This window comes from Prionailurus viverrinus, chromosome E1 (assembly GCF_022837055.1).
Source record: "Prionailurus viverrinus isolate Anna chromosome E1, UM_Priviv_1.0, whole genome shotgun sequence".
NCBI classification, from domain to species: Eukaryota; Metazoa; Chordata; class Mammalia; order Carnivora; family Felidae; genus Prionailurus; species Prionailurus viverrinus.
The window spans coordinates 9,235,731-9,248,640 of NC_062574.1; the positions used below are offsets into that span (position 1 = coordinate 9,235,731).

A 12,910-nucleotide genomic window follows, 5' to 3' on the forward strand; every position below is an offset into this window, starting at 1 on the left:
ATTCTAGACTATCCTTTTCTTGGTCCTTTGGCTGGAGAGAGACAGGCTCTTCTTGGAGCCTTTTTTTAATCTGCACCCACTGGCATATTGTGTTGCCAGCTTCTCCAAGCACCCAGGCCAGAGTATATGAGGCAAAACAAAAATGTAGAAAAGTTATCACTGTGTCTTTCTTCACGTTGCACGATTCCTAGCTGGCCTGCCTTTGGTCCAAATTTCAGAGTCTTCTTATATGTGTTTTATCTATACAATATCAAGGGTTTTTAGCTATAATTAATGGGGGATACAGGGAGAAGCATGCCTATTCCATCTCAGCCCATTATCTGTTCACCTTCATATATGACACTATTTTAATGGGTATAAATTTCTGGGCTGACAGGGTTTTTTGTTTTTTTTTCTTTTTCCTTTTTTTTTTTTTAATGTTTTTATTTATTTTTGAGAGAGAGAGAGAGAACGAGTTGGGGAGAGGCAGAGAGAGGGAGACACACAGAATCTGAAGCAGGCTCCAGGCTCTAGGCTATCAGCACCAAGCCTGACCCAGGGCTCAAACTCATGAACCACAAAGTCAGAAGCTTAACGGACTGAGCCACCCAGGTACCCCTCTTCTTTCTTTCAGTACTTTAAAAGTGCTCCACTGTCCTCTAGCTTGCTTTTTTTCTTTCTTCCTTTTCTTTTCTTTTTTTTTTCCTTGTGAAAAGTAATTATTTTAGAACCCAGTAAATACAGACATTTTCTCCTCTGTTTTTAAGATTTTCCTTTATTAGTGGTTTGTAACAATTTGATTATGATGTGCCTTGGTGTGATTTTTTCACATCTTTGAATTTCACTGAGCTTCTTGGATGTGTGGGGTTATAATTTTCATCAAACTTTGAAAGTATCTAGTCATTATTCTAACTAAAATTTAAATTAAAAAAAGGGGGGAAACAAACATATTCAGTCATCCCTCACTCTCTCCTTTCCTTCTAGGATTCTAATTGCACTATAACTCTCTGGTGCTCCATTCATTCTCTATTTTCTCTCTGTGTTTCATTCTGGGCAGTTTCTATTTTTATGCCTTTGAATGAGTGATTCTTCTCTTTTGCAGTGTCGAATCTGCTCTTCGTCCAATTTTTTTTTTTCATTTCAGCTATCATATTTAGTATCTCTAGTAGTTTGATCTCCCGCTTATATTTTTTTCCTTTCACAGTTCAAGAGTCCCTGCGTTATGTCATATTTCCTCCAAAGGTATCCATTGGCTCTTTGTGATCCCAAGAGCCCCCCTTTACAGGGTTGCTTCACGGAGATTTATATTTCCCTGCAGATCCCCATAGGTAGGGGCTCACCCTGGTGGGCCTCACACACAAACAAAGCAGCAGAGAATCCAAGTCACAGAGCGTAGGGGCAGGTTAGGAAGGAAACGGTGTCATTGAGGGAAACTGCTCTACAGCCCCAATGGAGTCTGTTTCACTATAGAAAATATGCCCTCCGAGTATTAACACCACGGAATTGAGGCAAAGGAAAACACGCCTTATAATATATATATTATAATCTAAGATATAATAGCCTTAATATAAAGACTTAGAAAAATAAATGTCTATTTAGATTAATATCAATCTCAATATTAGTTAAACTTTTGTTTTTATTATTTTACTATTACGATTTGGATGCGCTGATTAAGGAAGCTCTAGTTCAAAGAGCCAGAGATTATAAGGAAGGCATCATCGCTTCTTCAGTCAAGAACTTGAAAGACAAGCACAAGGGTGCACACGCGCTCACCAACTCCACCGGCATCCGAGGTTTTCGCTAATTTTCAAAAGGCCCGTATCTTCTATCAATGACTGGGCCTTCAGCCACACTGAAATGGTCAGTGGCAAGAGCTGGCGTCATTCTTTTTTGCGTCGCTCGTACCTGATGGTAGCGCTTGACAGGTAGTCGCGGCCTCTCAATACAAGTTTGTTCGATTTGATTGGATTTTTTTTTAGGTCACCCAAATTGTCGACAAACACAGGCCCATTCCCGCTTAAACGCAGACAAGAGGGAAAAGGGGGAGGGGGAAAAAGGAAAAAAAAAAAAAAAAAAGCTCTGGCGCTGAGGATTCTGGGCGCTGGAGTTCTGGCGCCCCGGCCGCGCAGGCGCATTGTCTTGCCTGGCGGCCGGCCCCGCCAAGCCGGCGCCATTGCTGGAAGCGTTCCCGCCCTGCTCTGCGAGTGCCCTCAGTTGTCCTCAGTTCGGCAGCCAGGTACTCGTTGCCCCGGGCGCCGGGCCCCGGTTCCCCGCCGCCCCTCCCTCGGCGCTGGGCTCCTGGCGGCGTCCGGGGCGGGGCCGTTCCCTCCAGAGCCCCTGTCCCTGAGCCGACACGCCCACCCGAGAGGCGACTGGGGCTGGGCCTCCTGCCTGGCTGTCGGCGCGGTCTCCCCCAGGCTTGGCTCCGGGGCTGGCGGTGCCCTCGGCGGCGGGCGCGGCGCTGGGGTTGGGGAGCACGGGGCGCGGCCGTAGGCTCAGTGGGGTTCGACTAGGGCCTGCTGGCCTCTGACCTGACTTTCCGCCTCTTCCCAGTCCCGCGCCTTTGATGGAGGAAGCGGGGGGACCCCGGATGGGCACTTAGGGAAAAAGGGCGAGGCTGGAGGAAGGACAGTCTCCGTCCTGGCTTCTGAACCCGCAGGGATGGAACGATTTCACACCTGATGGCCTGACAGGTGGATGAACTCCTGTCCTTTCGGTAACCGAGGCAGCTTCCCCCCCTCCCCCCGCCCCGTCTCATTTTATGGCATTTCACGGAATCACTTTCAAATCACCTGTCTCTCCCAGACCTGACAATGGCATTATTGCTTTGGCTGGGAAGTGCTGGATTGGTCCGAGGCGCTGAAGTTCTCAACAAGAACATGGACCCCTTCGTTATTTTAAAATAACAAAGCTAGCTGAGGACCCACAGCAAGTGACGTTTTTCAAGTCTTTGATACTTCCGCAGTGCTTGGGAAGACAGACAGGGACACTATCCAGAAAAAAATATCTAGGCGATTACGACTATGGAGAAATGTCGGCCTGGATTAGATATCTTCTGCATAATGGCAGAGGTGAAAGGAGAAACAGTGCGGTAAGCCTCATTCGCTAATAACGTGTGCTCAAATGATTTTGCCAATGGACACATTTCTACAGTAGCTAAACCAAGGTTAGAACCGGGGGGAGGTGGACAGCCACTCTGGAACTTTATTACTACACCAGACTCCTATGTATATGTAAATACTTCTTATTGTCTACTTGGAAAGTGTAGAAAAGTAGGAATGTAAACATCACAGGCCCAGGTCTCCGAGGTCACAGTGGACTTCCGTTTGTTGACTTGCTGTCTTTTTCTCTATGCGTTCTTTTTTACACAATAGAGATCAAGCTGATCTCGATTAAATAGCGTTGGCTATTCTGATTATAAAATTTAAACAGATGCTTATTGCCCAGTTTGGTATTAAACGTATTTGACTAGCATTATCTATATGGCATATTGCCAAGGAGGAGTTCATTAATCTTTAAAAATTTATGGGATGCCTGGGTGGCTCAGTCGGTTTTGCATCCTACTTCAGGCTCGGGTCATGATCTCACTATTCGTGAATTTGAGCCCCGCAGAGGCCTGCATCGGGCTCTGTGCTGACAACTCAAAGCCTGGAGCCTGCTTGGAATTCTGTGTCTCCCTCTCTCTCGCTCTGCCCCTCCCCACTCATGCTCTGTCTCTCTAAATAAACAAACAAACGTTGAAAAAAATTTTTAAAAAGAAGAGTATTTAATTTGGGGTTGAGGAATTAGTTTGCTTTAGGACAATATTTATCAAGGTAAATGTTTGAGGTGCTTGTTGACAATGTAGATTTCTGTGTCTCATACCTAGAGATGGTGATCAGATCTTGGATGGAGCTGAGGAATTTCCTTTTTTTTTTTTTTTTAAGATTTTTTTTCAGTGATCTCTACACCCAAGGTGGGGCTTGAACTCTCGACCCTGTGATCAAGAGTCACACACTCTACCGACTGAACCAGCCAGGCGTCCCAGAATTTCCTTGTTTTTCTTTTCTTACTTTGAGAGAGAGCATGAGCAGGGGAGGGGCAGAGAGGGAGAGCAAGAATCCCAGGCACTGGGAGCACAGAGCCTTATTCGGGGCTCAGTCCTGCGAATCTTGAGATCATGACCTGAACTGAAATCAAGAGTCAGATGCTCAACCAACTGAGCCACCCAGGTGCCCCCAGAATTTCCTTTTTAATGAGCTTTTTGCATCCTCAGATTTAAGATGTGGGAGTTTTCTAACTATATGTAGGAGTTTTCTGGGGAAAAAATCATTTTCATTAGATTTGCAAAGGAACCCATGACCTAAAATAAGGTAGAGAAACACTGAAGTATGGGAAAAGCACTTTTATTAACTCTGAGACTTAACTATAAAAATCAAGAGTCAGGGGCGCCTGGGTGGCTCAGTTGGTCAGGTGATCGACGTCCGCTCAGGTCATGATCTCACAGTTTGTGAGTTTCAACCCCACGTCGGGCTCTGTGCTGACAGCTCATAGCCTGGAGCCTGCTTCGGATTCTATGTCTCCTCCTCTCTCTACCCCTCCCCTGCTCACGCTCTGTGTCTCTCTGTCTCTTAATAATAAATGTTAAAACAGATTTTTTTTTGTTACATCAAGAGTAAGATGTTCAACTGACTGAGCCACCCAGGCACCCCAAGAAAGACTATTTCTTTCTCATGAAAGTCTGAGTTTTCAGGTGACTGGCAGTGATAAGGGTGGGTAGGGGTAGGCAGCTCTATGGCATTAGGTCATCTAGAAACCCAGGTTCCATTCCTCTTTTTGCTTCAGCACCTCCTAGGGGCTGTTGTCTTTCCTATGGTAGAAGCTGGCTCACTTTCATACTGTTGCATTACAAGCCTTTTGCAGGGGGTGGGGGGGGTAGGGAACAAAGAACTGGAGGACAGACAGCTCCCTGGTAAAGATGTGATGTCACCTGGGGGCACTTGGGTGGCTCATTTGGTTAAGCGTCAGACTCTTGATTTCGGCTCAAGTCATGATCTCACAGTTCGGGTGTTCGAGCCCTTCATTGTGTTCCGTGTTGGGGTCCATGTTGGGCTCCTTGCTGGGCTCCATGCTGGTAGTGCAGAGCCTGCTTGGGATTCTCGCTCTCCTTCTCCCTCTGCCCCTCTGCTGCTGACACAGGTATGCTCTCTCTCTCTCAAGATAAATAAGTAAACTTTAAAAAGATAAACTAAAACTCCTTTCAAAAAAAAAAAAGATGTGATATCAACCCTTTTATTCAAATCCTGTTTGTTATAATTTACCGACCTGGGCACATCTGCCTGCAAGGTGGCTGGGAAATGTCTGTAGTTGGGTGGCCTTGTGGCCAGCTGAGATTTCAAACCTTTGTCAAGGAGAAGGGGAGACTGGATGTTGAAAGGCAATTAGCAGTCGCTACTGCATTGGCCTGCCTAAGTTTTCTGCTGCTTGAGTCAGTCTTAGAATATTTTTTAACAAAACTTGTTCTTTGGAAAATTTTAGTTTTATTGACCTACAATTTTAAGATGATTTATATGTTATAGCCCCTTTGTTGTTTCTATTTTTGGTTTATTGGTATTTTTTCTTCTTTAGCCAGTGGCTTATATGTTCATTATTTAGAGAATCACCTCCTTCCGTTCTCAGCTGTTTTGTTTTCTAATTTATTAGTTTCCTTGTTATTTCTTCCTTATGGTCTGCTTGTAAATTATTTTTCTTATTTAGTTGGATGTTTAATATTTTTATTCTTTAAAAACATGTTAGTTGTGGGGCACCTGGGTCACTCAGTCAGTTAAGCATCCAACTTGAGCTCAGGTCATGATCTCAAGGTTCGTGAGTTCGAGCCCCACGTTGGGCTCTGTGCTGACAGTGTGGAGCCTGGAGCGTCCTTCAGATTCTGTCTCCATCTCTCTGCCCCTCCCCTGCTCGTGCTGTCTCTGTCTCTGTCTCTCTCTCCCTGTCAAAATATAAATAAACATTAAAAACATTTTTTAATGTTAGTTGAATGCCTTTAGGGATATAAATTTTATCTTTTTAAAGTTTTGGCAGGAATCAATGAGTTTTTAATCTATTATTCTCTCACTTTCTAATTCACTGGCAATTAAAGTTCTGTCTTAGACTTAATAGGTATTCAGGAGGGTTTATTTTATTTTCATTCCCTGGTGATTGAGTTTTTCCCTTCCTCCCTTCAGACTTATGTTTGTAATTCTACCACATCATGGTTAGAGAATGTCATGTATTCAGTTTCTTGGTTTTGATTGAGATTTTCTTTATTGTCAGTAGTCTTTGCAGTATATGATTAATATTAGCAAATGCTCCTTGAATACTTGAAAATAACTTTTGAATATGTTCCAGTATACTCCATATTTATTTTAATTTCATCTCTAGAATTTATAACAGCCATGCTTTATACAGTTCTTGTTTTTCAGAAGATACTGGTTAATTATTGCAAGTATCATTTCGGATGAGCTGATTGGCACAAACTTTAAGATTAGGTTAATAACGTTCTGCTGTTTATTAAGCCAAAGCTCCTCAATCTTATGTGAAGTAAGGTGTTCATTCAGGACAGGAGGACACTGAGCATGCTTATTAATCATAACAGAGTCCCTAACTGAGGGTCCATGCAACTGCTGGTAACACATTTTGCACAAAGTAGGGTTTCAGAACTTGGTATGTCACTGGCCTTTTTTATACATGAAACTGCTATTACCATGTTGGATGAATTTATATTAACAATCTGTACCATTGGGTGTAAGGAAATCTCATTTATCAGGCACACCTGGTTCTTGAACCAGACTCCGCATTAGCAAGGTCACATCCTCATTTAAGAAGGGGGCTGGGAAGGGAAACGGTGCCTAGGTGTCTCCACTGGCTTAGTGGATGGTCATATATCTAGCCATCAGGTTGCATATGTTTGTTTTTTTGATTCGCTACCGGTCAGCTAAGTCATATTTGTAGATAAGTATTCTCTTACTTTTTATTATTTGTACCTTTCTGTCTCATCATAAACCTGTGGCCTTTCTCTGTTAACCATATTCATTGTTTCTTTCTCTTTTTATTATATTCTGTATGTGTGCTATTCTTCTTCTTTCCACCAACTTTGATGAATGCTATTATATGTTGTCATACCAGTGTGTTTAAATTGCACTGCCAGTCCCAAATTTAGGTGTCTTCATTTTCTTTTTGTTGTTGTTGTGAATTGTGGCTTGAATATTTTGGAATGTATCCTGACATAATGATCTGTTTGAGTGTGTGTGTGTATTTGTAGTGAGAGCTTTCTTTTGTTCTTTTTTTAATCCACAAATATACTTATTACTTCATTTTTTAATTGAGATATAATTGACATATTATATTAGTTTCAGGCATACAACATGCCATACAGCGTGGTTCAATATGTGTATATATTGCAAAGTGATCACCATAAATCTAGTTAACGTCCATCACCACACCTAGTTACAAATTCTTTTCTTGTGATGAGAACTTTTAAGATTTACTCTCTTATCAACTTAAGATATACAATACAGTATTATTGTGAACTTTAGTCACCATTATATATATTACATCTCCAGGACTTACTTATTTTATAAGTGGAAGTTTATAGCTTTTGACCACCTTCTTGCCACTGTTGATCCCTGCCTCTGGCAACCACCAATCTGTTTTCTGAACCTATGAGTTCAAGTTTAGGTTTGGTTTTGTTTTGTTTTGTTATATTCCACATAAGAGTGAGGTCATACTTGTTTACATCTGTCTGACTTGTTTCACCTAGCATAGTGCTCTCTTGGTGCATCCATGTTTTCACAAATGGCAAGATTTCCTTCTTTTTTTATGGATGAATAATAGTCCTGTGTCTGTGTCTCACATTATCCATTCATCTGTCAACAAACACTTCCATTCCTTGGCTTTTGTAATTAATGCTACAGTGAACCCATGGGTGTGGATATCTTTTTGAATTAGTGTTTTTGTTTCCTGTATGTAAATGCCCAGAAGTGAAATTGCTGGGAAATGTAGTACTATTGTGAGTGAGTGTGTGTGTGTGTGTGTGTGTGTGTGTGTGTGTGTGTGTGTGTTGGGAAAATGCAGTACTATTTTTGAGAAACATTTAAGGAAATTTTAGGTATTATTTCTAGTTTTGTGAAAAATGTTGGTATTTTTATAGGGATTGCATTAAATCTGTAAATTGCTTTGGGTAGTATGAACATTTTAACAATATTGGTTCTTCCAATGCACGAGCACAGAGTATTTTTCCATTTAGTGTCTTATGGTTAAATCTTATGTATAGATCTTTCACCTCCTTGGTTAAATTTATTCCTAGGTATTTTATTCTTTTTTGATAAAATTGTAAATGAGATTATTAATTTCTCTTTCTTACAGTTCATTGTTAGTGTGTAGAAACACAGCTGATTTTTATAAGTTGATTTTGTGTCCTGAAAATTTACTGGATTTGTTTATTCAACAGTTTTTTGGGAGAGTCTTTAGGACTTTCTATATATAATATTATGCCATCTGCAAATAGTGACAGTTCTTTTCCAATTTGGATACTTTTTATATCTTTTTCTTGCCTAATTTCTCTAGCCAAGACTTCCAATGTCATGCTGAGTATAAATGATGACAATGGACATCCTTGTCTTGCTCTGTTCCTGATCTTAGAAAAAGTTTTATCATTTCACCATTAAGTGTGTTAGCTGTGGGCTTGTCATATATTGCCTTTATTATGTTGCATTATGTCCTCTCTATACCCCCTTTGTTTACAGTTTTTATCATAACAGATGTTGAATTTTGCCAAATGCTTTTTCTGTGTCTGTTGAGATGATCATACGATTTTTATTCTTCATTTTGTTAATGTGGTGTATCACATTGATTGCCTTGCAGATATTGAACCATCCTTGCATCACTGGAATAAATCCCAGTTGGTCATTGTGTATGATCCTTTTGCTATATTGTTGAATTGAGTTTGCTACTATTTTGTTGAGGAATTTTGCATCTGTGTTCAACAGGGTTATTGACCTCTAATTTTCTTTTCTTGTGTCCTTGCCTGGATTTGGAATCCAGGTAATGCTAGCCTTGTAAAATCAGTTTGGAAGTATTCTTTCCTCTGTTTTTTCAAAGAGTTTGAGAACAGTTGGTATTAATTCTTCTTAAATGTTTGATAGAATTCAGCAGTGAACCTACCTAGTCCTGGACTTTGTTTTTTTGGGGGAGATTTTTTATTATTGATTCCATCTCCTTACTAGTAATCGGCCGTCAGATTTTCTCAGTCTTCACGATTCTGTCTTAGTAGATCACATGTTTTAGGAAATTACTTGTTTCTTCTAGCTTGTCTAATTTGTTGGCATGATCTTTTTTAGATCCATATTGCCTTCAGCTTTCATGTGTGCATATGAATCAACTAGGGATCTTATGAAAAAGCTCATTCTGATTCAGTAGGTTCTGTAGTTGAACCTCAGATTTTGTATCTTTCACAACCTCCCCAGTAATGTTCATGCTGCTGTTCTTCAGACTACCCTTGTGAATACAAACCTCTTGGATGCATATTCTTTTTAAAAAAATTTTTAAGTGTATCTATTCATTTCAGGAGAGACAAAGAGAGCAAACGGCTGAGGGGCAGAGAGAGAAGAAGAAAGAGAGTCCCAAGCAGGCTCTGTGCCATCAGTGCAGAGCTTGATACAGGGCTCAAACTCATGAGCCACAAGATTATGACCTGAGCTGAAATCAAGTGTTGGACACTTAGGCTGATTGAGCCAGCCAGGTGCCCCAAAGTGGTTCATTTTTAGATGAGTCGATGATTGTGGCAAAGGAAGATTGAATTATTTTTTTTTCACATCACACAGCAAATTGATTTAGTGGAAAAGGTGTGAGCATTGGAATTAGACTGATTTGAGGTCATATATGGCCTCAGGTAAATAGTGTAGTTTTTCTAAGCCTCATTTTCTTCACAGTGGAATGGGAATATAATTACCATTGGGTTGATGTGAAGTTCGAATAAAAAGGTATTTTTAGGGGAACCTGGCTGGCTCAGTACAGCATGCAACTCTTGATCTCGGGGTCATGAGTTCAAGCCCAATCTTGGGGGTAGAGTTTACTCAATAAAAAGTAAATAAATATTTTTTTTAAAAGAAAAGATATATATATATTTTTTTTTATTGTCAAGTTAGCTAACATACAGTGTATACAGCATGCTCTTGGCTTTGGGAGTAGATTTCCATGATTCATCATTTACCTACAATACCCAGTGCTCATCCCAAAAAATGCCCTCCTCAATCACCCATTTTCCCCACCCCCTGGGTCCCCAACCCCCATCAACCCTCAGGTTGTCCTCTGTATTTAAGAGTCTCTTATGGTTTACGTCCCTCTCTGTTTGTAGCTATTTTTTCCTTCCCTTCTCCCATGATCTTCTGTTAAGTTTCTCAACCTCCTCCTATGAGTGAAAACATATGATATCTGTCTTTCTCTGACTTACTTCATGTAGCATAATACCCTCCAGTTTCATCCACATTGTTTCAAATGGCAAGATTTCATTCTTTTTTGTTGCCAAGTAGTATTCTATTGTATGTATGTGTGTATATATATATACACCACATCTTCATCCATTCATCAGTTGATGGACATGTGGTCTCTTTCCATAATTTGGTTATTGTTGATAGTGCTGCTATAAACACTGAGATACATGTGGCCCTATGAATCATCACTCCTGTATCCTTTAGATAAATTCCTAGTAGTGCATTGCTGGGTTGTAGGGTAATTCTATTTTTAATTTTTTGAGGAACCTGCATGCTGTTTCCCAGAATGGCTGCACAAGTTTGCATTCCCACCAATAATGCAAGAGGGTTCCCCTATCTCCACATGCTTATCAATGTCTGTTGTTTCCTAAGGTTTTAATTTTAGCCACTCTCATTAGTGTGAGGTGGTATCTCAATGTGATTTTGATTTGCATTTCCCTGATGACAAGTGATGTTGAGCATTTTTTCACGTGTCAGTTGGCCATTTGGATGTCTTCTTTTTTAGAAGTGTCTATTCATGTCTTTTGCCCATTTCTTCACTGGATTATTTGTTTTTCGGGTGTTGAGTTTGGTAAGTCTTCATAGATTTTGGATACTAACCCTTTATCTGATATGTCATTTACAGATATCTTCTCCCATTCCATTGGTTGCCTTTAATCTTGTTGATTGTTTCCTTTGCTCTGCAGAAGCTTTTCATCTTGATGAGGTCCCAGTAGTTCAATTTTGCTTTTATTTCCCTTACCTTTGGAGATGTGTCAAGTAAGAAGTTGCTGTGGCTGAGGGCAAAGAGATTGTTGCCTGTTTTCTAGGATTTTGATGGTTTCTTGTCTCGCATTTAGGTCTTTCATCCATTTTGAATTGCAAGAAAGTGGTCCAGTTTCATTCTTCTGCATGTTGCTGTCCAGTTCTCCCAGCATCATTTGCTAAAGAGACACTTTTTTTCTATTGGATACTCTTTCATGCTTTGTCGAAGATTAGTTGGCCATACATTTGTGAGTCCAATTCTGGGTTCTCTGTTCTTTTCCATGTGTCTGTTTTTGTGCCAAATACCATACTGTCTTGATGATTTCACCTTTGTAGTACAGGCTAAGGTCCAGCCAAGATTGTGATGCCTCCAGCTTTAGTTTTCTTTTTCAACATTACTTTGGCTATTTGGGGTCTTCTGTGGTTTCGTACATATTTTAGGATTGTTTGTTCTAGCTCTGAGAAGAATGTTGGTGCTATTTTGATTGGGATTGCATTGAATGTGTAGATTGCTTTGGGTAGTGTCAACATTTTAACGATATTTGTTCTTCTAATCCATGACCATGGAATGTTTTCCCATTTCTTTGTGTCTTCAGTTTCTTGCATAAGCTTTCTATAGTTTTCAGTGTACGGATCTTTTACCTCTTTGGTTAGGTTTATTCCTAAGTATTTTATGGTTCTTGGTGCAATTGTAAATGAGATCAGTTCCTTGATATCTCTTTCTGTTGCTTCATTATTGGCAAATAGAAATGCAACTTGATTTCTGTACATCGATTTTATATCTTGTGACTTTGCTGAATTCATGTATTAGTTCTAGCAGTTTTGGGGTGGAGTCGTTCGGGTTTTGCATGAAGAATATCATGTCATCTGCAAAAAGTGAAAGTTTAACTCCTTTGCCAATCTGGATGCCTTTTATTTCATTTTGTTGTCTGATTGCTGAGGCTGGGACTTCCAACACTATGTTAAATAAAAGTGGTGAAAGCGGACATTCCTCTCGTGTTCGTGATCTCAGGGGGCAAGCTCTTAGTTTTTCCCCATTAAGGATGATATTAACTGTGGGTCTTTCATATATGGCTTTTACGATGTTAAGGTATCTTCCTTCTTTCCTGACTTTCTTGAGGGTTTTTATTAAGAAAGGATGCTGTATTTTGTCAAATGCTTTTCCTGCATCTATTGACAGGATCATATAGTTTTTATCCTTTCTTCTGTTAATGTGCTGTATCACATTGATTGATTTGCGAATATTGAACCAGCCCTGCAGCCCAGAAATGAATCCCACTTGTATTTTAAAAGATCCTTGTACAATGTCTGACCTACTAGTTGTGACTACATTTAATGGTATTAAAATGTCACAATATCCAGGAGCAAGGATCTTTTTTTTTTCTCACTGATCTTGGGGGTTAATCTTGTGTCCTTTAGTCATGCTTCCTTGTAATGTCAGGATTCCAATGAGGTAATTCTGAGATTTCCAAGGCAGGATTGATTTTCATTGCTTATTTCTCTTTCTCAGCCATGTCTTTGCAGGACCCCACTCTCGGCAGAGAGGGGAACACAGAGGAAGAGATTATGGCTGCTGTGGTTTTTTCTGTTGGACCTCTGGTAAGTTGGGGTTTCCTCTAGTCCTGACCTGCATCTTGGTTTAAGAGCATGTCTATTTTTCCTGAATTCTGTGACTTCTG

General features: G+C 40.4%; 2 protein-coding genes across 5 annotated transcripts in view; both read left to right on the forward strand.

The window, feature by feature from the left end:
* ZNF286A (zinc finger protein 286A) overlaps positions 1–12,857 on the forward strand; it is a 48,207-nt gene extending 35,350 nt beyond the window's left edge. For both annotated transcript variants that reach the window (XM_047832454.1, XM_047832455.1), the window contains exon 7: positions 12,742–12,857. The gene's annotated coding sequence lies outside the window, so the exon portion shown is untranslated. The remainder of the gene's footprint in view (positions 1–12,741) is intronic.
* Positions 2,132–12,910, forward strand: part of ZNF624 (zinc finger protein 624) — a 38,741-nt gene continuing 27,962 nt past the window's right edge. Inside the window, exons 1-2 of one of the 3 annotated variants that reach the window (XM_047832451.1) lie at positions 2,132–2,215; positions 12,742–12,830. In XM_047832451.1, coding sequence (XP_047688407.1) covers positions 12,744–12,830 — 87 coding nt within the window. In that variant the 5' untranslated portion in view covers positions 2,132–2,215; positions 12,742–12,743. Of the gene's footprint in view, positions 2,216–2,238; positions 3,071–3,117; positions 3,146–12,741; positions 12,831–12,910 lie in introns of those variants that run through there. The other 2 variants (XM_047832452.1, XM_047832453.1) reach the window with 2 other exon arrangements.